The sequence below is a fragment of the Bos javanicus genome, chromosome 27, assembly GCF_032452875.1.
Source record: "Bos javanicus breed banteng chromosome 27, ARS-OSU_banteng_1.0, whole genome shotgun sequence".
In the NCBI taxonomy this organism is placed as follows: Eukaryota; Metazoa; Chordata; class Mammalia; order Artiodactyla; family Bovidae; genus Bos; species Bos javanicus.
This window is the reverse complement of record NC_083894.1, coordinates 38,499,957-38,525,304: the sequence shown is the minus strand read 5'-3', so window position 1 is coordinate 38,525,304 and position 25,348 is coordinate 38,499,957. Positions and strand designations below refer to the sequence as shown.

The 25,348-nt window shown below is 43.6% G+C and overlaps 1 protein-coding gene across 9 annotated transcripts in view; it reads right to left on the bottom strand.

Annotated features, from left to right (window-relative positions):
* Positions 1 to 25,348, bottom strand: part of PSD3 (pleckstrin and Sec7 domain containing 3) — a 492,806-nt gene that overhangs the window by 335,794 nt on the left and 131,664 nt on the right. For 7 of the 9 annotated variants that reach the window (XM_061404653.1, XM_061404656.1, XM_061404657.1 and 4 more), the window contains exon 2: positions 24,413 to 24,521. The exons of 1 other annotated variant lie outside the window; for it this stretch is intronic. In XM_061404653.1, coding sequence (XP_061260637.1) covers positions 24,413 to 24,521 — 109 coding nt within the window. Of the gene's footprint in view, positions 1 to 16,425; positions 16,499 to 24,412; positions 24,522 to 25,348 lie in introns of those variants that run through there. One more of the 9 variants, XM_061404655.1, reaches the window with a different exon arrangement.

Genomic DNA, 25,348 nt, shown 5'->3' with positions numbered 1-25,348 from the left:
TTTACATACTAATGAATCAGAGCCCAATTTTTCTCCTTCAATTCTAATTCCTGGGGAAATGAGACTAGCTTCCCATTCCGGTCAACTGCAGAGGAGCTCTGTGAGCTGGGAGTGGCAGCTCACAGCACCTGGAAGGGAAAACGTGAGCTAAGGAGCAGCCCAGCGATCCTAACCCCAGGTTTCCGCCCGCGTGCAGAGCACTGGCGCTCACCCCGAGACGAAATTCTAAGCTGCAAGAGTTGAATTCAGGTCTGTCTTTAAAATCACTGTTTCTAAAGCTGGTTTCCTCTTCTCAGGCGAGGCTTCTCCACCTCGATCCACCACCCACTCTCATCTGTGTCTTCTTCCGTCTGCCCTTGCGCTTCTCCTACCAGACTTGGCGCTTCTGATCACCGCTGCTCTTCTGACTGCAAACATCCTAGCTTTTCCTACTTCTTCCTGCTAGGAATTCACACTTTCAAAAACCCAATTTTACATTTTCATTTTTTCCAGCTTTACTGATGCAGCTGATACAGGGCACTGGGTAGGTCAGGGAGTACAGCATGCCAGTTTGACACACCAGATTGAAAGCTGATCACCACTACAGCTTGAGCTAACACCGCTGTCACATCACATCATTACCACTTCTCTTTTGTGGTGAAAACACTCAAGATCGACTCCCTTAGCAGCTTCGAAGTATATCAGACAATGTTATTAACTGTAATCACGACGATGTACATTACCGCCCCAGAACTCACTCCTCTTCTAGCTGAGCCTCTGCCCTGGGGCCGCCTTCTCATTTTCCCCCCCTGACAGCCCCTGGTCACCACTACTCTACTCTCTGGAAATCCAATTTTTAAATTTCTCTGACCGTCATTTTTTAAAATTTTATTCCTAAAAGCAAATAAAGTTTAAACTTTTAAAGAACTCCATAGTCTTGTTTATAGCAGGCTCTCTCCTGCTAAAGTCAACACAGATATGGTATGGTAGTACTAATATCAGTTCTTACATATTTTATTACATATTTTAATATTGAAACTGATATTAAAGAAATTTAATACTTAAGACATGGACATTTTAAGTACTAATTCTTGTTTTAAAATCACAAATGCTAAGCAGCAGGAGTGCCCAGCAGTGATGAGCTGCTACAGCTGTGGACTTCCCTAAACCGCTGTGTGTCAAGACAGCCGCCAGGCGCAGTGGAAAACAATAGCTCCAGTCAGCCTCCCGCCTGTCACAAGCCCCATCAGGTCCATATTCGCATTCAGCAGTTCTCATGCTCAGTAAGAGCATCCCACAGTTGTGCTAAGGATTCAGGCTGCAAGTCAACATGAGCAATGGTTCCAAGTATCTCTGAAAATGAGAATTTCAGCAAAGTCAACTTCCCTAATGAGAAAGAAATAAATCTTGAATTACTATTAAGGTGACACTCTCAAGAGACGAGAAGAACACACGTGTAAACTGAGGAAAAATAAACCCCCAGCAGACACCACCTCAGCCCCCTGTGCTCTGCAAGCCAGCGTCTGTCCAGGCACCCAGGCGGAACGGGAGGAGAGCAGTCTGGGCTCTTTAAGAGAAGCTCCGCCCCTGCTCCCATCCAAAGCCTCCACATCAGGTCTCTAAAACTACAGGGGTAGCCGGTTCCTCTTTCTTTCTATATAATACGTCCAAAAATGGGGAGAAACGGGGTGATGGCACTCTGTGTTTCCCGGGCGGGGCAGGGGGGACAATGAAAGGAAATAAAATTACAGGTAAGCATAATATTCTGCTTTCTACCTAAAAATAAATATGAAAAATCCAATGTCAGATGCTAAAATAAACATTCTAGGTGAAAGCCAGGGGAGGGACTGGGCGATGGCGCTCGGAGGGCAGGTGGTGTCTTTCGGAAGGCTGGGGAATTAAAGAACAGCTGGCGTGGGCAGCCCGGAATAAATGCGGAAGGTGTTTCTCTGGTCGGGATTCAGCAGAACCTCATTCAGCCCCAGCAGTCTCGCACTGGGATGGTCGAAAGACAAGACTAACAAGCAAAAGCAGTCAACCATACAGATGGATCATTTTACAGCAGCATTTTACAAGAGAGCGATATATAAAATCAATTTGCCTGCAGAGACCTACAAATAGAGGTTACTCACAGAGATTACTGTAGCTCCAGCAGTTACCCATTGATCATAGAAAATGCCCCGTTCATCAGCTTAACGCTCGAGAAAAGTTAGCTAGAAGAGAAGCTGGCTAATTCAAAATCTGCCGTTCTAGTCAACTGGAAGCAAGTGAGTTTCAAAGGTCCTGGCAGCCCTGGGGCCCCGCACCGCGCGGGGTGGTGTCCACGGGCGCTCTGAGCTCAGGAGCCCGGCTGAGCCAGCGGCCGCCGCTCCCTTCACAAAGGCACGCAGCCTGCCCTCTCGCTCTCCCTGCCGGCCTCTGCGCTCTCTCTACCTTGGTAGCTTACCGAAAACAAGCACGGTAGGGCTTTTCTATATTTGTGAAAACTACTTCAGAGGAGATAATGGAGCTGACGGGAGTGAGCTTTAATGTAACCATTTCCCCGGTGCAGCAGCACGGAGCCCAGCAAAGGCTGAGAGGACTGTACCATCCCGGGTGACATCAGAGGTGGGGCTGTCATCAGGATCACGCAGCATTTTCTCGGAGGCAAGGATGACACGTGGAAGGCGACGGACAGGCTCCCTTTGAAAGGCTTTAATTCTTGTGTTACTTCAACAGAAAAGGCAAAAGCCAGTGTCATGTGGGACGAGTGCCATGGGAGGATTTCTATCCTGCTTTCCTGCTCCTCGGCTCATGGCTAAATGATGCTGCCAACTAAAGTCATTTTACTGACGACTGTATTACCATTCCTGCGATTAAATTCATATTTGATGGGTAATTGGTATCAGTTGGAAAATGTGACATGATAAAATTCGAGGACATTAACATCTAATCTTAAATATGATGACATAAACTTAGATGGACACAGTATTGGAGAAGGAAATGGCAACCCACTCCAGTGTTCTTGCCTGGAGAATCCCAGGGACGGGGGAGCCTGGTGGGCTGCCGTCTATGGGGTCGCACGGAGTCGGACACGACTGCAGCAGCGGCAGCAGCAGCAGATGGACACAGTACCTTTCAATCTCAATAAAAATACTAAATGTAAAAACTAATAGTTCTACAGATGAGAAAAGCAAGGTGAAAAACAGCACAAGATACATAGCATAATGTGATAATACTGGTACTCGGTCTTTGTAATGGAGGATAACACAAACACTAAAAACATCTCATCTTCTATAATCTTAATATTCCAACCAGTTTAAAAAAGCAAAGGCCAATAATACAAAGCAAGATGGTTATTTTCATTCATTCCATATACATTTACTGAGTACCTAACAAGTGCGAGATAATGTGCTAAGTTTAATTCGGAGTATATATTTCTGATAAATAATATAACCAGAATAGAAGATATTTATCAAACGCTTCCTCGTGCCAGGCACCACACTAAGCAGCTTTACTGTACTGACTCCTCTACTCCTACAGCAGCTCTGTGGGACAGTAAAGAGACAGTAAAGCTCTCTCTTTTCTTTATTGTATTGACTCCTCTACTCCCAGCAGCTCTGTGGGATAGCCACCATAACTAACCCACTGTACAGGTGAGACGACTGAGGCACAGCGTGCAGCTTGTATGAGGTCACGTGGCTAGCACGGCCACAGGCAGGATTCAGACGCAGACGGAGGCTGCAAGGTCCGCTCTTTGGCACTGACCCCTGAGGGCGTCCTTGTCAAGTTACGGAATTGCAGAGGAAGAATACAATTTTAAGGATATGGAACTACAGCAAGTCAAAAGCACCAAAAAGCCTGGCTCAGATATGAGAGGACAAAGGCAGAGGGAACACCCAGAGGAAGCACAGGAAGACAGTGAAAAGGATACCCCAGAGAGGAACCTCAGCGTTCACTGCTCCGTGACCCTGGGGCAACGGCTAAACCTTTCAGCGTTCGTTTCCTCACTTCTTTTTAAGTCATAAAAGCAAAAAGCACAGTTAGCGCATACAATCCAAACTTGTCGGCTGGGCTCCATCACTTCCCAACTGTGTCCTTTTAGCAGCTTATTTAACTACTCAGGGGATGCAATCTCCTCATCTGAAAAGTAAAGAAAACACTGAGGTTGTCCTGAAGATTAACTATTCGTATAAATATATAAAGCACCCATAATTGTAACTAGCATACAATAAAAGCTCAAGATTAATTATCATTACTGTTACTATAAATCACTACTTTTAGCATTATTATCTCATTTTTAAACTTCAACTGGCAGCTTCCTCCCTTTTCAAAAACTTCTCCAAGAAGGGCTGCAATTTTTCCAAAGTCGGTAGGAAAAGCAAGAAAGGACAACCTTTGCTGCCTTTATACAAACACTAACCTGTCCATGAATCCCCACCCCACAGTGAGATACAAGCGGAAGCGGCTGGGTGAGCTTTCCAAGAAAGCTCCTTACAGGGGGAAGAAACTCAAATACACGAATGAGGGCACTTAATAAAGTTACTGTGATCACATAAGGCAACATAACCAAGATGATCCGCTTGAATGGGACTACCAGTGACTGTGAGGCAAGGACAACTATCTCAACCATATGAAGGCCTCATTTCCAAGTGTCCAGCATTTCACATTCGGCTTTAAGGAATGGTATCTTTGACTGAGATCCTAAAACCCACCATTTTATTAGTAAAAAAAGTAAAGTCCGAAAATAAACGTGTTACATGATCTCTCGTCTCTCGTGTACACACACTATCTTTAAAAAATATTCATATGGAAACAGCAGCTGAGTGCGCACCTGGGCTGGCAGTGCCGACCACAGAGAGCGGAAGCGCAGCAGGGTTTAGCGGGAGGCAGAGTCAGGGAACAGAGAGGATGCTGAAGTCCTCGACCATCTGGTTTTGATCTGTTTCTCAATGCAATCTAACAAAGCTGCCACTACCCTTGAAAGACAGATAGTATCAACAATACTCAGACAAAAGGACCATTAAAAAACTTACATAAAGAATAAGAACTACACAGGCTTTCTAAAAAAAAAGTTTATCAACCAATATTCTGTTTAAATCTCTTCTATAAAAGATAGCAACTCATTTTTCTAGAAACATCACTGACAAAATCAAAAAAGCTAGATTAAAAAATGTACTTTTTCATTAAATAAAAGTATATAACAGCCAACCACAACCAAATGTTTTTTAATGAAGAATGAAATGTAAATCATAAGAGCATTTTGAGTGCTAACATAAAGTTTATACTGACTGTATCTTCTTATGTTCTGTACTGATGCTCTGGCACTTTGGGCTCTGGTCTTGGGAGGCAGCCTCTCCCGGGGTAGCTACTTCCTGGAGACAGCAAAGGACTCCCCTGGGAGTAAGCACACTTCTGATGCACAAGCCGACCAACCCAGAGCCTCAGCCAGAGCATCTCCTCCCCCAGCCTCTCCTTCATGAGTCACTCCCTGCTCTAAATCACCCCAGGGCCTGGAGCTGGACAACGACGAAGCACCCCTATACACCTTAACCCCTGAAATCACATGTGTCTGTGTGGCTTGCCATACCTGACTTCAGAGAAATCCTAAGTTCAAATCCTATAAGGAAGTTATAGGAGAAATGAATAATTAATTATTCTTGAGTAACAAAATTTCAAGTCAATCCAATGTATCTCTAGACTTTACTGCCACTAGTGCTGACAAGCTCTAGGTAATAAACTGCTATTTGACATAACGTGTTATTTCTTAAAAATTTCTAACAAAGTAATACACATAGACAAGCAAACTAATTGTTTCCAATTTAATCCAAGATTTTAGAAGTAAAAATTTTTACAAATTAAGACTTGTAAAAAATTGCATAATGCCAATTTTATCACCCCAACATATGAAATTTTATTATTTGCTTTTATTAATTACTAAGTCCATGAGGAGTCAACAAGATTATCAGAACTGGTAACAATAGTTCCTTATTTGAAATAACTTTCTTTTATTGAGCAAATTTCAACAAATAAGTCAGTTTTCCTACTTCAAGTTACTTATCTTTTAATTCTGGTTGTTAGATGTTACCAAAAATACTCATGACAATTTCAGGATTTTAAAAATTTAGTTTTTACCTATTGGTCTATTGTTGCTACTATGTGCTCAGCCGCTCAATTGTGTCCGACTCTTTGCAGCCCCAAGGACGTCAGCCAACCAGGCTCCTCTGCCCATGGAGTTCTCCAGGCAAGAGCACTGGAGTGGGGTGCAGTTTCCTACTCCAAGGGTCGTCCTGAGGCAGGGATCCAACTAGTGTCTCTTGCATCTCTGGCAGTGGCAGGCACGGCGCCAACTGGGGAGCCCTTTACTACAAAGCAGACACCCAATTAACTCTTTCATTTAATCCTTAAAATCCGCTGAGAAGTAGAGATCAGGTATATCTAAATTAAGGCAATCCAAAGGACAAAAAGTTGTTGGCTACACTGAATATATATACTTTAGGGTTGTAGATTAAATAACCAAGTCGCTTCTCATATTTTATGTTAATAGTATACCTATATAAAATCAAATATTACACAAAATAAAAACACTTGCTTTTATTCACTTAAGTTTCAGAGAATTATCTTAGTAAAGCTTTTCACATGCAATATGTCATTAGAATCTTTGTCACAGTATCATTTTGAGTTATATCACATCTTGGGCTCTGCCTTAAGTTGATACATAGCCATTTTTAAATCTGCAGGATGATATAGCTGGAAGTTCTATCCTAATGCACAGAATCCATTCACTAAGAGTGCTAAACTCACTGTCTGGCCCGTAAAAGTCACTTTTAAAAGCCAGTTTACAGTGACATCCAACACATACAACTCCAGGATTATTTCTTCAGGTATAATTGCTAATTGTGTGTTAAGTTTGCTGTCTCCTCTTTTTTTAAACCTATTTTAGTGATCTCCGTAAGCAGCCCAACGAAAATTATCTGCAGTTATTTCAAGCTAATATGTATTCTCCAAAAGTTCTTTGTTACTCAAAAACAATCAGAACATGCCTGATTCAGAAATGGTAAAAACCTGAATACAAAGTCACTCCTTTTCTGATAAGTTTTTAAGGAAAACAACCTTACCCTAGTGTGGGGATAGACAGAATTTTTTTTAATTTTATTGAAGTTCAGTTGATTTACAATGTTGTGTGTAATTTCTGCTGCAATACCCTCTTTTTATATTCTTTTCCATTACGGTTTATCAGATCCTATTGGATATAGTTCCCCATGCTATACATAGGACCTTGCTGTTTAAACATCCTACACATTAACAGAATAGTTTGCATCTGCTAATCTCAAACCCCCAGTCATTCCTTCCCCTTCCCCCACTCCCCCCTTGGCAACCACAGGTCTCTCCTCTATATTTGTAAGCATGGTTTTGTCTCATAGATATGTTCACTTGTGTCATTCAGATTCCATATATAAGTGATATCATACAGTATCTGTCTTTATCTTTCTGACATACTTGGTTTAGTATAATCATCTCTAGGTCTATCCATGCTGCTGCAAATGGCACTATTTCATTCTTTTTATGGCTAAGTAATATTCCATTTGAAAGATGATGCTGTGGAAGTGCTGCACTCAATATGCCAGCAAATTTGGAAAACTCAGCAGTGGCCACAGGACTGGAAAAGGTCAGTTTTCATTCTGATCCCAAAGAAAGGCAATGCCAAAGAATGCTTAAACTACCGCACAATTGCACTCATCTCACACGCTTGTAAAGTAATGCTCAAAATTCTTCAAGCCAGGCTTCAGCAATATGTGAACCGTGAACTTCCTGATGTTCAAGCTGGTTTCAGAAAAGGCAGAGGAACCAGAGATCAAATTGTCAACATCCGCTGGATCATGGAAAAGCAAGAGAGCTCCAGAAAAACATCTATTTCTGCTTTATTGACTATGCCAAAGCCTTTGACTGTGTGGATCACAATAAACTGTGGAAAATTCTGAAAGAGATGGGAATACCAGACCACCTGATCTGCCTCTTGAGAAATTTGTATGCAGGTCAGGAAGCAACAGTTAGAACTGGACATGGAACAACAGACTGGTTCCAAATAGGAAAAGGTGTACGTCAAGGCTGTATATTGTCACCCTGCTTATTTAACTTCTATGCAGAGTACATCATGAGAAACGCTGGGCTGGAAGAAGCACAAGCTGGAATCAAGATTGCCGGGAGAAATATCAGTAACCTCAGATATGCAGATACACAACCCTGAGGGCAGAAAGTGTACAGGAACTAAAAAGCCTCTTGATGAAAGTGAAAGAGGAGAGTGAAAAAGTTGCCTTAAACTCAACATTCAGAAAACGAAGATCATGGCAATTGGTCCCATCACTTCATGGGAAATATATGGGGAAACAGTGGAAACAGTATCAGATTTTATTTTTGGGGGCTCCAAAATCACTGCAGATGGTGACTGCAGCCATGAAATCAAAAGACACTTACTCCTTGGAAGAAAAGTTATGACCAACCTAGATAGCATATTCAAAAGCAGAGATATTACTTTGCCAACAAAGGTCCATCTAGTCAAGGCTATGGTTTTTCCAGTGGTCATGTACCGATGTGAGAGTTGGACTGTGAAGAAGGCTGAGCGCCGAAGCATTGATGCTTTTGAACTGTGGTGTTGGAGAAGACTCTTGAGAGTCCCTTGGTCTGCAAGGAGATCCAACCAGTCCATTCTGAAGGAGATCAGCCCTGGGTGTTCTTTGGAAGGAATGATGCTAAAGCTGAAACTCCAGTACTTTGGCCACCTCATGCAAAGAGTTGACTCGTTGGAAAAGACTCTGATGCTGGGAGAGATTGGGGGCAGGAGGAGAAGGGGATGACAGAGGATGAGATGGCTGGATGGCATCACTGACTTGATGGTCGTGAGTCTGAGTGAACTCCGGGAGTTGGTGATGGACAGGGAGGCCTGGCGTGCTGCGATTCATGGGGTCGCAAAGAGTCAGACAGGACTGAGTGACTGAACTGAACTGAACTGAATATTCCATTGCATATATGTACCACATCTTCTTTATTCATTCATCTGTTGATGGACCAGTGAACCAGTGAAGTTGCTCAGTCATCTCCGACTCTTTGCGAACCCATGGACCAGAGTCTACCAGTCTCCTCCATCCATGGAATTTTCCAAGCAAGAGTCCTGGAATGGGTTGCCATTTCCTTCTCCAGGGGATCTTCCCAGCCCAGGGATTGAACCCAGGTCTCCCACACTGCAGGCAGACGCTTTACTGTCCGAGCCCCCAGGGAGGCCCTTGCTCATGGGCATTTGGGTTGTGTTCACGTCTTAGCTATTGTAAATATTGCTGCTGTGAACATATGAATGCATGTATCTTTACAAAATTATAGTTTTGTCTGGGCATATGCCCAGGGGTGGGATTGCTGCATTATATGGTAGCCCTATTTTTAGTTGTTTTGAGGAACATCCATATTGTTTTCCAGAATGGCTGCACCAATTTACAGTCCCAGTTTTAGTGTAAGAGGGTTCTCAGGATAGAGAGAATACTCTCTTTTACAGATAAGAGCACAGAGAGAGTTTAAGCCTCCAGCCAACACATAATTAGAAGATAAAAGAAGGATAAGAAATACCCCTCAGACCAAAATTTAAAAAAAAAAAAAGGAAAAGGAATTTAGTTGGCAGCCCAAATATGAGTATGCAGAGAGCAGAAGGAAACAAAGCTTCTACTTCACACTGGCTATACTTTATTTCTGTCTGTTATTCTACCACATGGTGTAAATTTAAACATTTTTCTCTTGTTGCTCCCATTAGTTTATTTACAATAATACTTTCCTTGTCTTTTATTATATAAACCATGTAAACATCATTTATAATGAATATCCAACATGTCGTTTATAAATAGTAATATAATTCAGTTATTGTTGACTAGTCTGATTATTCCCAATATTATCTTAGGTAGACTCTTACATGAACACCGGCTAATCAATATCACTCAGAATATAATCAAAATAGAAGCCTCACTGCCTCAAAGGCAACTTCCACAAAGTAAGTGATTTGTGTCTGTCTTGTTCACTCCTGTACTCTCATGTCATCGAGACATCTAGGAAATACACATGTCAGACTGCAAAGTCAGGTCATGATGGCAAAACACTCAAGGGAATTTTTCTATGCAGTGGACAAGGACAATTTCTATGGTCAGTCGGGAAATTGCCTTCCACATGTTTGGGGCTGGGGTGAAACAGGACCCAAGGTGCCAGCACAGCATGGGGCAGAAGGAATGATTCGGAGTCCGGCTAAAGGGGTGACTGCACCAAAAACAGAACTTGAAAGCAAATTCTCGGAGGAACTGAATCTTCCCCAAAGTAGAAAAGCCAATAATTATCCAAATGGCATTTAAGTGAGTAACTAAAGTAGCCAGAAGGGCCCTAGGATCCGCACTCATCAAGCCAGCTCCTGGCTAGCCTTTAGTCAAATTAGGGCTGTAATCCTCTCTCCTGGAAACTCCTTTACTTATTTCCTATTTCTTTTTTTTTTCTTTCAGTAAGAGATACTGTTCATAAACGCTCACCATGTTTGGACAAGGAATTCTGCTTTTCTGAGCCTCAGTTTTCACCTATTACTCACCTGTTACTCATTAAAAGTCAAGTTTTCCAGTCTTTTGTACTCAATAAAATAAAAATTTGCAATTAATTTTGAACATGATTTGAACAATTAATTACTGTAGACAAACAAGATGCTTACTTCAAGGGGTGCTGTAAAGTTACACTGAGAAGGCTGCCTGGAAAGCTACCTGAAAACTACAAGACGGTGTCCAGCTCTGACATCCACCCTAGCCCAGTCCATCTCACACTTCCGCTGAGCGGAAATGCTCATCGTATGCAGACCACCAGGCAGGAAAAGGGGGCTTCCCGGTTGTGCAGTGGTAAAGCAGGAGACACAGAAGACCTGGGTTTGATCTCCGGGTTGGGAAGATCCCCTGGAGAAGGAAATGGCAACTCCAGTATTTTTGCCTGGAAAATTCCATGGACAGAGGAGCCTGGCAGGCTATAGTTCATGCAGTCGCAAAGAGTTGGACACAACTGAGCAACTGAGCACATGTGCACACATACAGGAAAAGGGAAAGATGTCAAGAACTTAGAAGAAAAATGCCATCAGCCAAACCAGACCACTGAGGCAAAGGTCTAGAGCTGGACTGGGATGATAGAACAAGGAGAAAAACAAAGTAACTCTAGAGCAGTTTGTATTCTTTAACTACAGTGTGGAGAAAGCGAAACAAAGTAAATCTTACCGAGTAAAAGGTGTCAACAAGGCTACATTCCCATTTGTGTTGGCAAAAAGAACACACCTTATGACAATGAAAACATAGTGAGAAAAACATGACGCATAAACCACAGCTAGAAGCAGGTCCCATACAGTCTAGTTGGCTCACCTCGGTGGCGGTCTCAGGAGTCCAGAAGGGATGGGTGTCTCAGGCGGAGCGGGAGAGAAGATTCAGAGTTTTGTCCAACAGGCTCTAGAGAGCCCTTGGGAACTGCCCCGCCCTTCTCCACAGACAGGGTTCAAGTGCCTGCCCTTCACAAGCCACGTGCTACACACCCACTCCACCTCACCCACCGCCGTCACTCCTGGAAGGCACTGCCAGGAAGAAGGAACTGGACTAAGCAAACAGATTCTTTCTCAGGAACCTGCAAGGGGTGTGAGCAATCACAGGAAGCCTACTCTCTGAACTGGGCCTATCGGGAAATTGGGTCTGTCCAGAGAAGCAGAAAAATGCAGAGTCATAACATCTAACTACCTGACGGATGTCCCATGTTACACACCCAGCATGCCAAAACCAGTGAACGTCCCTATAAAACTAGCTCCAGCGAGAGAATTCCTTTCTCTCTCCTCTTTCACCATTTCCCCTCCAGTCACTTTAGTGCCGTACTTGAGATCCTCGTATATTCCCTCGTCTCTGCCATATCTTTCATCCCCAAGACTATTATTTTCTTACAGTCTCATGCAACTATCCCTCCATTTACATTCTTATTACTATCTCTTCCTACAACAGATACCATCTCTTCTCCAGGGTGCTTCAGGAATTAACTCCTGATCCTAAACAGCCTACCCACCTCCACACGAATTCATATCATCTGATGCACTCTGAGCAACCTGACTGGATTAACCTTCCTCACACACTCTTCCAGTGGCACTGTGGTTACTACTGCCCCTATATACCTAATCCTTCCCCCCCAATGCAACTAAACTAAAGCTGTAATTCTTTAACTCAGGGATCGGCAGACTTTTTCTGTAAAGGACCAGACAGCAAATATTTTTAGCTCCATGGGCCATATAGTCTCGATGCAAATACTCAATTCGGCCATTATAGCAAAAAAAGAGACGATCGTAAATTAACCCATGGCTGTGTCCCAATAAAACACCTTCTGTTAATACAAAGATAAGAAATGAGCAGGATTTGGCCCAAGGGCCATAGGCTACCAACTCCTGCTTTATAAACCCTGTCACTCAAGACCCTTAGCAACCTGGCCACTAACTACCCTCATCTTCTTCCCATACTGCCATCGTGATGGCTCTGTGTATCAGGTTTTTCTTTTAAAATAAACACATTGCTGTTGTTGTTTAGTCACTACGTTGCGTCTGACTGTTTGTGACCCCATGAACTGTAGCCTGCTAGGCTCCTCTGTCCATGGGATTTCCCAGACAAGAATACTTGAGTGGGTTGCCATTTCCCTCTCCAGGAGATCTTTCTGACCCAAGGATCAAGTCCACGTCTCCTCATTGCAGGTGGATTCTTTACCACTGAGCCACTAGGGAAGACCCATAACAAACACATAGCAAGTAAAATTAAGAATGCTATAAGAAAAGTACAGTTTTACAAATTAAAACACTGAGAACAGAGGGGAGAAGCAGCTTCCAGCCAGGACCAGAAGCCAGGAAAAGAGCCACGACCTACTGCTGCCTTTCCATTGGTCAACTCAATGTCCCCCAGAGGGCAAAATCACAGCAGACTTTGTTTCAACCAGTTATTCCCTCAGCCCCAGACTCTCTCTGACCATCTGTTATATCCCCACTCAAATCCCCTTCTCACTGAAGTCCTCCAGGCTTGACCCAACTCACAGTGACCACTCCCTCTCATCTATTCTTAAAGCAGGTATTGCTTCTTTTCTTTGGGTCCTCATACATTGATGCTTTCAAACTGTAATGCTGGAGAAGACTTTGAGAGTCCCTTGGACAGCAAGGAGATCAAACCAGTCAGTCTTAAAGGAAATCAACCCTGAATATTCATTGGAAGGACTGATAATGCAGCTGGAGCTCCAGTACTTTGGCCACCTGATGGGAAGAGTCAAGTCATTGGAAAAGACCCTGACCCTGGGAAAGATTGAAGGCAGGAGGAGAAGGGGGTGAAAGAGGATGAGATGGTTGGATGGCATCACCAACTCACTGGACATGAGTTTAAGCTAACTCCAGGAGATAGAGAAGGACAGGAAAGCCTGGCATGCTGCAGTCCATGGGGTCACAAAGAATCAGACACAACTCAGCAAAACATTCATGATTTCATACTGTCGTCCCCATCTACTTATGCTGCATCTTCACAGACTAGATAAGTACTGTAGTGTTTAGAAGTTAAAAGATATTCATTCATTCTTTACTAGGGTGATGATGTTAATTTACAAGGCAATCCATGGATATATGGACCTAAAATAATTTTCATCAAATCCCACATTTATAAAGATTATACCAGGTGGTCTCTGTATAGTAAATATATCAATTTAATGGAGAAAGAAACTAAAAGTGTTAAGTCAATCCCTTTGACTTTTCCAGTGTAAGGTACTTCTTGCAAAAACAATAATGACTATAAATTCACTAATTCAAGTACTTAAAAGAGCTTATTTTATGAGATCAGATCAGATCAGATCAGTCGCTCAGTCGTGTCCGACTCCTTGCGACCCATGAATCGCAGCACGCCAGGCCTCCCTGTCCATCACCAACTCCCGGAGTTCACTCAGACTCACGTCTATCAACACCCCCTTAATGTCACTGATTTAGGATAATAGTTGAATCTGTAGGACTAGGAAAATATAATACTCAGAGAAGTGGTTCTTAACTTTTTTGGCATTATGGATCTCTTTGAGAAAGGTATGGCTCCTCTCCCAATAAAACATCCAGATAAATATTTATACAAACTTTGCATTAAATGTCTGGGGGCTCACAGACCCTCTGAAGTTAAGAAACCCCCTTCATGTTAGGCACTCATATACCTTACTCATCTAAGAAATTTTCCTTTTAATTCAAGTTATTCAAATTTCAATGCACCAGGAGGATCTGGCACCAATTTTTTTCCCCATTTTTATAGAACTCTTATACCCAAATTAGAAGATATCAGAGGGGAGAGGGGAGATGACAGCAATGACAGAGATTTCATTTCACTTCACTGCCTGCAAGAAAAGCGTGGTGACTAGACACACATCACTCAGGAGGAGCCACACACATTACCACAAGACCCTGCACAGCAGAAGCAGCAATTCCACCTCCCGAAACACCCATGCTGAGAAAATCAGCAGGAGCAACTAATTATAAAATGTCTCTTTAAAATTCAAATTCGTAAATAAAAATGAGTTCTTAAACACCAATGGAGCAATACACACACACTGTAAATAATATTAATGATACATACATAGCTGCTGAACTGTAATTCCCTTTTAAGTAAGACTAATCTGTCCTATGCTTTGCTAAATCAGATTTAATTTTTATATTTTTTGCACTCAGCACACGACAATGAGAGCAAGATGTCAAAAAATCTAAATTTGAAGACCGAACATAAAATAGCTGGGGCTATTTTAAAATAGCAGGTGGCTCAGTGGTAAAGAATCTGCCTGCCAGTGCAAGAGGCATAGGAGATGCAGGTTCGATCCCTGGGTCAGGAAGATCCTCGGGAGAAGGAAATGGCAACCTGATACAGGATTCTAGCCTGGAGAATCCCATGGACAGAGGAGCCTGGCGGGATACTGTCCTTCGGGTAGCAAAGAGTCGGACAGGACTGAGCAGCATGTGTTACCTGGTAGGGGGCGGGGCGGGGCGGGGCGGGGCGGGGCGGGGGCGGGGCGGGGCGGGGCGGGGCGGGGCGGGGGAGGGAGGCGGGTTAAAGACACAGCGCAACCGAGGTTCTTAGGGCTGCACTCAGCCACGCCCTATTGATGCAGGGAGGAAGGCAATTCAATTCTGACTCCATGTTGGAAACAGTTTCTTCAACTTACTTTTGGCTGCTTTTATTATTATAATCATACTTAATGCCTTGCCTGGAGGATCCTGCCCCTCTGCTTGACTGTAAACTAAAGCTTTAGCCTTTGTTCAGCTCAGAGATAGCTTGTCCCTACCAACCTGTGAATAGAAGAGATTAACACACCCTTTTCAAAGGCATCTTACAGATGTTTTGCAAGACTGAAGACCCTTTCACTTTACCTCCCCACTGCCTCTTCCTCTCTATTCTGCCTTCCGACTTTAATTCCTCATTGCTTCGTTCCCTCTGATCTATAAAAGAACCTGACATCCAGACCACAATAAGATGGTTATTTTGAGGCGCTAACGTGCCATCTTCTCAGTCAGCTGCTCTCTGATTAAAGTCTCTTCTTTGCTTCAACACCTCCTCTCTATTGGCCTGTCGTGCAGCGAGCGGAGCGAGCCTGGGCTCAGTAACACCATTACTATTACACTATAAAATGGTTAAAATCAAACTGTCTGTAGAGATAATAACCCACTCTGAATAGGTAAATTTAAGAATTTGGAATTGCCAAAACAACCAGTTTCCAATCAAGGTAACCAGGTATGATCTCAGTAACATTTAGTGAAAGAAAAACGCGTACATAAACTTGAGCCTTTCAGAATCACTAGTTCAATGACAGAGACAGACTGTAAGGTACAGTGGGGACACCCCCCACCAAAGAAAGAGGTCATCAGTCAAATTGACAGGGGTTATATAGAGCTTCTCAAAATATACACTTTCAGTGGCGGTGACTTGCTGAACTTATTTAAGGCCTTTCAGGATCACAGCTCCGCCTGCAATGCAGGAGAGCCCGATTCGATTCCTGGGTCGGGAAGATCCCCTGGAGAAGGGATAGGCCACCCATTCCAGTATTCTGGGGCTTCCCCTGTGGCTCAACTGGTAAAGAATCCGCCGGCAATGCGGGAGACCTGGGATCCATCCCTGGGTTGGGAAGATCCCCTGGAGAAGGGAAAGGCTACCCGCTCCAGTATTCTGGCCTGGAAAATTCCATGGACTGTATAGTCTGTGGGGTCATAAAGAGCTGGACACGAATGAGCGAGTTTCACTTTCACGATTACCACTTAATCCACTTTATCCGAGCCCCTTTCCGCCGTCCTCCACAACTTCACTCTAATCTCCTCCCAGAACAGAACATCCTCCCCATTCTTTCCATATATTCCAACACTGGCTAACCTGCAAGCCAGAAAATGAACGAGCGTACCTCCCAGAAGCCTCTGCGTGTGCCGTCACCAAGGCACAGAACGAACGCGCCTCCCTCCCAGAAACCTCTGCGCGCGCCGTCACCAAGGCACAGAATGAAGGACCGTCCCTCCCAGAAGCCTCTGCGCGCGCCGTCACCAAGGCACAGAACGAACAAGTGTCCCTCCCAGAAGCCTCTGCGCGCGCCGTCACGCCCTGCTGCGCTCTCCCTCTACTGTACACAGTAGGAGGACCACACACCCCTGACCTCCCAGGCTGCTCCTGCCCTTAACAGCCTGTCCCCTGATAAGAACCTATGTCTGTCTCCATGCAGGATCATTAGCGTGGAGTTGGTCACTGGCTCATGAGATTCACACCAACTATCTGGCACTCAATCACACATCATCTTTTATTTAATGGCTCCAAGTATGAATGTTATCTTGCCTGTAAAGTTCATTAGCTTTTCATAATCAGCGATTAGCAGTGTCGAGTACATAGCAAATACTCAGTAACTATTTGTAGAAATTAACCAAATGTATTAAACAAGAAAAACTCATTTCCTGCCCCTTCTCCCCCACTATATCTAGATATAAGAACCAAGCCTATACAAATCTCAGCTCCCAAAGAATGCTGGGGAACTTCCCACCACCACAAAGTCTCTAATCTTTTTTTTTTTTTTCCTTTAACCAGAAAATGAAAACAGGGTCTCAATCTCAATTGTATTCATTTTGACAGGACTAACTCAGAGTTCACCACACAGCTGTTCCAGGGACAGCTGAGGGACCATACTTAAGATGTTTAACAATCCGTCATTGGAATGGATAGCTCTCTAAACTGCTTTTCCCAGTACAGCTGGGCAATGTGCTGAGTGGTCCCTCAGTTCAGTTCAGTAGCTCAGTCGTATCCGACTCTTTGCGACCCCATGAATCGCAGCACGCCAGGCCTCCCTGTCCATCACCAACTCCCGGAGTTCACTCAGACTCACGTCCATCGAGTCGGTGATGCCATCCAGCCATCTCATCCTCTGTCGCCCCCTTCTCCTCCTGCCCCCACTCCCTCCCAGCATCAGGGTCTTCTCCAATGAGTCAGCTCTTCGCATGAGGTGGCCAAAGTGCTGGTCCCTACTCCCTTTTTAACCAACAGAAACATTTTTTAAATAGTTGGCAATGTTTCTGATGCACTGAAATAAAAGTTTAAGAGTTGACCCTGGCCTCAAGGACACCACTGTCTTATCAGTGAACCAAGCCTGACGGCACACTGCAATATATGAAGAGCATAAGGAAAAGCAATGTTTGGGGGAGGCACAGACAAGGCAGCCATGGAAAAGGGTGCCGGGTCTTGCTCACTGTTACCCTGCATCTTGCCAAGAAACTATAATTCTACAATGTTGAATGCAAATAGCAATTTTAATTTACGTTTCAGTGTTTTATGTATTTTTTACTTCTGTCATCTTCCTCGCATTTTAATTTCCCTGTGCTGAAATGTGGGAAGTGGGTTGTTGAAAATTACACTGCAAGGAAAGGAGGCAGGCTGGGTGTTCTGATTACAGTGGGTAAAAAATGTAGACGCTTCAGTACCCTGCCCATCTAGAGTCTGCTTTCCTCCAACTTCATTGCCCTAATGCTGCCAAGCGAAAGGAGCAGGTACTAAGCAATCTGGTGCTTCAGGCCACGCCTGCTTTCCCTGCCGGAGGAAAACTACAAGGAGCTGTTGTGCTGATCTACGTCCCTAAGGAAAGAATGAGCGGGAAAGCCTATCGACCAACAGCTTCATTTTTTTTAAGCAGAAAAACTGTGCCTTCAAAATGATGTCGCCACAGAAGCTCAATATGTAAAACAGATAAAAGAGAGGGTGCTGGACTTCCCTGGGGTCCGGTGATTTAAGAATCCACTGACCAGTGCAGGGGACATGGGTTCTATCCCTGGTCAGGGAAGATTCCATATGCTGTGGGGCAACTAAGCCGGTGTGCCACAATTACGGAAGCCCGCGCTCTAGAGCCCATGCTCCGCAACGAGAAGCCCAAGCGCTGCAACTAGAGAGCAGCCTCCTTTACTGCAACCAGAGGAAGCCTTCGTACAGCAACGAAGACCCAGCACAGCCAAAAATATACATATTTTTAAAAAAGAGGGGGTAACTTTGGTTAACTGGAGTAGGGCAGGGATTCATACCACCATCACCTCATTTCCCAATGCTCAGGGTAACACAAAGACCATGGTTTAAAGATTTTTAAACAGTGAAGCCAGAAAAGTCAGTTACTCAATATCATACTACTGATTAATAACAAAGTCAGAATCACAATCCACTTTCATCTGAAATCAGTAGGCTAGCAATTGGGGAACAGGGACATCATACTCTGATTCTTTGTGATGCTATAGGATGGGGTGGGAAGACATGGGCTCCGAAGTTATGCTCAAACAGACATGCCAGTTCCATGATTTACATGTTACTTGAGGTTAAATTATTTAAACCTCGTTGAGCCCCATCTGTGAAATAAAGGGGTTGGAGAACTAGCATCAGAGGACTCTTCTGAGGGTTAAAGAACAACCAACACAAAAATTTCCTCGCAGAGTATCTTTTACATAATAGGTGTGTGTTCCCAGGTGGCTCTGGGGTAAAGAATCCACCTGTCAGTGCAGGAGATGCAGGTTCGATCCCTGGGTCAGTAAGATCCCCTGGAGAAGGAAATGGCAACCCACGCCAGTATTCTTGCCTGGGAATCTCATGGACAGAGCATCATGGCTACAGTCCACGGGGTCACAAATAGTCAGACAGGAATGAGTGAGTGAGCACACACACAACACACACATATAAAACACCCAACTCAAGACTGAACCAAAAAATTAAGGAAAATATCCCATTCACTTTTTCAGTCAAAATTGAACATAGGACAAAACAAGGCAACAATTAAAAAGTTATCAGAAACAGCCAATTTAGGATCTTCCATATTAGTCTTTCAATTATGGCAATAGTACTGAGTTCTTCAAAACTTTTTGCAAAATTTATATATGAGGAAAAAAAGACCAGAGTAGCTTTCATATATTATTTAATGCACCTTATATTCAAGCATTTTTATTATCAGAGCATGTCTATCTGAGAATATAGCTGGTTAATATTTCTATTTCAAAAACATGAATGTTTTTACCATGAAAATTCCAAATCTTTAATTTCGTAACATCATAATGAGATTAAAATACCACAGATTTAAGGTATATTTGTACACCACTGGAATTTTTATAAACCTTCAGATTAGATTAAGCAGAAAGAACAAAGGCATACTAATTGACTTCCAGAACAAGTCTGAAGGAAATCTGTAGCAGGAAAAGCAAACAGCACTTGACAATTAGAGAACTGCCACTAAAATGTGTTACACACTCTATCCAGCAGAGGGAGGTGTTGTTTAACTAGTAACAGAACTCAGACATATAGCTTTGTACTTCAACTTCTTTCCAAGCTTTCAGGAAAAAAAAAGGAAAAAAAAAAAAAAAATATATATATATATATATATAAACTAATTGAAGAAAAACCTAGAAATCTGCCATGAGGTATACATAATTAGGTTAAAATGATATCAAAATATGGTCCACCTTTCAAGATCTTCAAGGGCTTCCCTTGTGGCGCAGCTGGTAAAGAATCCGCCTGCAATGTGGGAGATGTGGGTTCGATCCCTGGGTTGGGAAGACCCCTGGAGAAGGGAAAGACTAACCCACTCCAGTATTCTGGCCTGGAGAATTCCATGGACTGTATAGTCATGGGGTCACAAAGAGTTGAACACGATTGAGTGACTTTCAAGATCACTTGTGCCAAAGAACCTGTCGAACCCTTGGGTGCAGGACAGCCCAAGAAGAAACAAAGGGCCACCAGGTCCAGCTCCAGCTGGCCAGGCCTGCTGGTGTCCTGAGCAGCCCCCCAGCCTCACTCACACCTAATGCTGGAGTCCAAAGAAGCGGGTAAACAGTGGCAGCTGGGTCTCTAATTTCATCACATTCTGTGTGTGTGTGTGTGTGTCTGTGTGTGTGTGTGAGTCACTTCAGTCATGTCCAACTCTGTGCGACCGCATGGACTGTAGCCCGCCGGGCTCCTCTGTCCATGGGATTTTCCAGGCAAGGATACTGGAGTGGGTTGCCATTCCCTTCTCCAGGGGATCTTCCTGACGGAGGGCTTGAACCCAGGTCTTCTGCATTGCAGGCAGATTATTTACCGTTTGAGCTACCTGGGAAGCCCTCACATTTTTTAAACCATACCTTGTTGCTCAAGGCATGCTAGTCCTTGAATTAAATACCTCCCCCCGCCCACAGCCCATAAAAACATCCTCACTTAGCAGTAAATACATACTGAATTTTAGCTTGAGAGACCCAGTTACTGTCTTGTCACAGTGACAAAAGTCCAAAGTGGGTGCCAGGTGGGGAGGGACACAGGGCAGGCAAACCGACACGTAGAGGTCAGCAGCCATCCACCCCGAGTGATTTCAACAGTCATTATGGTCATTTAAGATCGTGCTGTTGACCTAAACAACTTTATACATACACACACACCCATATCTGAAAGCCGCAGACAGAGAGATCTAAACGCACACACGTCTGTGTCTCTATTTTACTGCAGTCGGTCACCTCCTAACTGCTGGACGCTTCAGCTCTCAGCATCTCACAGGCCCCTCACTTCCTCATACGCTTCCACGAGTCACCTGTCCTCCCCCAGGCCAAGAACAGTCTCACTTTTCCTCAAAGACCTTCTCAAGCATTTCGTCCCTCTGGTTTTCCCCCAAAAGACTGACCGACCTCAGCCATCTGATACCGCTTCAGGAACACTTCAAAGAATGTACTTTCCAAAAATGAAGCCCCTCCTATCAGAGTGGACCCTGTGTGACTGGCTGAGAGAAGGCCCTGCATCCAGTGAGAGCAGACGAGCGACACCAGGGAAGCCCGGGAGGTGCGGGGGGGCTCGTGTGCCACCTCTTTTTTCTATCCTTGCAGCTCAGTGCAGCTCCACAAATATCCCAACAGCTGATGGGAACAGAAGCAAGGCAACCTCTGGGGTGACCCCCCCCCACCCCCTCATTAAGCCACAGCACGAAGGAAGTCACGTGTTGCCCAAGGCCTCTCAGCAATCGTCAGCTCTGGACTCGCCCTTGAAACACTCATGAAGTTGCGACAGCTCCCAGAAAGCAACAGGGAACAGACACCAGAGAAGCAAGATCGACTCTCTTCTTTCATTATATTGATAAACAGATCACAGAATCCAGATCTTAATTCCCAGCCAAGGGACTCCTCCCACTGTTCACACGTTCTCCCATACCCCATCCAACACCCTAAACTCTTGTCACAGATGCAAAAGCCCTGCAATAAGCAACACTGTGCAAACCCTCTTAAACTGTCTTCTCTGGACCCTCCCACCCTCAGCCCATGTGAACTCCTGGCTGAGTGACAAGTAGCCTAAGCCTCCTGTCCTAGAGCAGGGACACCTCCCTCGGGCCTCACTGGGGTCCTGGACCAACAGACCGCCCCTGACCTGGCTGCATCACTACCGGCGACCACCTGACTGATACTGGGGATGCATTCAGCAGGCACTGTCAGCGTTTCCGTTTCCCCAGCAGGCTGCTTCTGCAGCACTTAGACAGTTTCAGCCACTTATTTAATCCACTTGGAAAAACAAAAACAAGTGGGAAAAGGTATGCCTATCAATCAGATTCAAATAAAATCACTGTCTTATTCTGTCTACTACCTTTCCCTATGGTCTTTTTTAATAATTTTTAAAATTTATTTATGTCTGCTCTGGGTTGTCACTGCTGCAAGCAGGGGCTACTCTCCAGCTGTGGTGCACAGCCTTCTCACTGCAGTGGCTTCTCTCGTTGCAGAGCTTGGGCTCTGGGCTTCAGGAGTTGCTGCATGTAAGTTCAGTAGTTGTGGCGCATGGGCTTCGCAACTCTGCAGCATGTGGGATCTTCCCAGACCAGAGATGGAACCCATGTCCCACGCATTGGCAGGTAGAGTCTCAACCACTGGACCACCAGGGAAGTCCCCCTAGGTCTTCTGAGTTTGGGCCGTGTTTCAATGACAGACGGATGATCAATATAAAGAAACTTCAAGAGCATTCTTAAAGTGATAAAAATGTGCCATTTCTTTCTGAAGATTTTTAAAAGTACTTTTCAAAAGTCAACATAAACTTGCATCTTATACCCCTACTACAATAAGCAACAATTTCTGCTGCCCCTTCCAATTTCCAGATCAATTATCTGGATTTATCTCTCTAAAACAGTACTTGGCACTTTGTCTCTGCATACCAAATGAAATGCAAACTCTTCACTCTCCATGATTCTGCCCCTCTCTAAATGGTTATTTTTCTAAATCTCTCTCTCACTGATAAGCTTTGCAAACCAACCTGGCCAGTTTCCTCCCTGTTTCGCAAACAATCTGTGTTTTCTGCCACCACACCCTTCACATCATTCCCCCAGTCTGAAATGCCCTCCTCCAAACCTCAGTTAACCAGAATACTAGTCATTCTTGGAGAACAGTGCAGCTTCCACCTATTCCATGAAGCCTTCACCAGCACAGCTGAAGTGACCACTGCCTTGCTCTGACCAAACAATTAGCCCCCGGGGGCAAGGACTGTCTTCTATTTCTCTGCACCCTGACAGTCCCCAGCACGGGTGAGTAGCACATAAGAAGTGTTCATTACATAGATTTGTTTAATAAGTGCATGCACACTAAAACCCCTGAAAAATAACATCACACTAGAAACTAACAATACCAACCATTTCTACCAGGGCAAAAGGAACAGAAGGTTTCAAATGTCATTTTGATTCACCTGTGGTAAACTGGGAAACCACTCAGAACCCAAGAGTAACGAAGACGCAAACCCACCCGCCAGTCGCCCACAGGACCATGCAGAGCTCTGACCTTACCTCTATAGTGAAGGAAAAATCATGTTCTATCAAAGCTAAAAAGAAAAAAGTGTAGTCAGCGCAAAATCACAAAGTTAAGGCTATGCCAGAAAGGAGTTTTAAATAGTCTTGGGGTGATCACAATAAGTATTCCCATCTGAGAAATAATGAATAAATGGTTAAGTATCCCAAACCTCAAGCTTAGAACAGTATTTATGCTACAAAATAAAAGAATATTTTAATAATTTAGCCATTTAAGACTTCATTAAGAGTCTCCAACTACTGAAATATCTAAGAAATATTCATTATTAAGGTAAAAGGTAAATTATTAATATACACTGCATTCTTGCTATCCCCAGATATTATGGAGCCCATTATATAATCTTATCTAACATACGAGTCAAAATGAACAGCTATCATTTGACTTCTTCAACTGAACCATAGCTACATTAGGTCAGATTCCCTGTCTACCCAAAACGGAAATCAGTATCAGACAGTGATGGAGCTGAGGAGAGTAAGGACTGTACTTTCTCGAAACATCAGCTTCAAAGGTCAGGAATATGATGATGATCACAATAAATAATAATGGCAGCAAACACTCATAAAGCATTTATTACATGTCAAGCGCAGTTCTGAGACCTTTACATACATCAATCTATTTAATCCTCAGAAGGATTCCAAGATATGTATCACTATAATCCCATTTGACAGTTGAGAAGACTGAGGCAAAAAGAGCTTAGACAACTCACACAGGGCCACGCATCTCATAAGTTACAGGCTAGGTTCACACTGAAGAAGTCGAGCTCAAGAGCCCAGGTCTGAACTGCACATAGTACCCCATCCCTGCCTCGATCCCAGGACTGATACCTCTCCATCGACGACGGAGTGAGCACCTCTCCATCTGCACCACTGCCTTCCCGCCTCTGTGAAACCTGTTTGCTTTCATTATTCATCAAATAACTCTACATCTTTCAAAGTGTAGAATTCAGAAATACAGGACGTGATTCTAGTAGCCTGTGGTAGGTAATTTCAAGTCACTTCTAGGTTTGAAGAATTCTCAGCTTCTGAGATTTGAAATTTTAATATCTCTTCCTATCTGTTACCTGAAAGAGGAAGGCAGGGAAACACTTACTAGTATCTGGAGTTTTCTCTTCAGATCTGCCAAATAAAAATTCATATTTGGCCTTGGCAACACTCTGGGAATGTGCTGATGCATTGTTAACCCAAACAAATGTCTCTGCCTGCAAAATCAGAGCAAAACAAAGACATCATTAAAAATACATCATACAAAATACATCACAAAGCAAATCAACCAAGAGAATGGTTATGACAGGTCCACAGGATAGAATACTATATGGCCGTTAAAAATGAAACATGAAAAAACATAACAGGACATAAATCAGAACACAAGCAAGGTTACAACCATATAAAAAGAGAAACATAAACATCTGTAGGGGAACAAGAGAAACTTGCAAAGTCTGGGCTTGATTGGGAGGGCACAATTATGGTAGATTTTTTTTTAATTAAGTATATATTCTTAATAACTTTTTTGCAATGAGAAAACTATATTTTATTTTTAGGAACATCATTTTCCAAATGGGTTATCATCACCCATAGCCCATAGCAGGAATATTTCTGTGAATGGGTTCTGCTAAAGTATGTCAACAAAAAGTAGTCTTTCCCCAAAAGCAACCACATTTGGGTCTTTTTTGCCTAAATTTAGGCAAACAGGAGTACCAAGCATCCCACTTACACTTGTTATCCTAAATTTAAGCATCTGTCCCCGTGTTCTCTGGAATCCTAAATATCCCGCATTTGAAAGAAAAACTACAAGGTGACTGAAAGTGGTTCACATCATGATTCTCAATTCCTATCACTCTCTTCCTGGCTGCTTTAAGCAGCTGCCAAAACTCGGGAGAGCCTCCTTTCTCTGGTCTAGAATTAATGAAAAATAAGTAATAAGGTAGCAATTTCAAAACACAAAGAAATGAGACTGAGGCCAACCAAGGAGTCATCTTTCTGCCTCTTCACTCTGAACTCAAAAATTAACCAGGATACAGATATTATC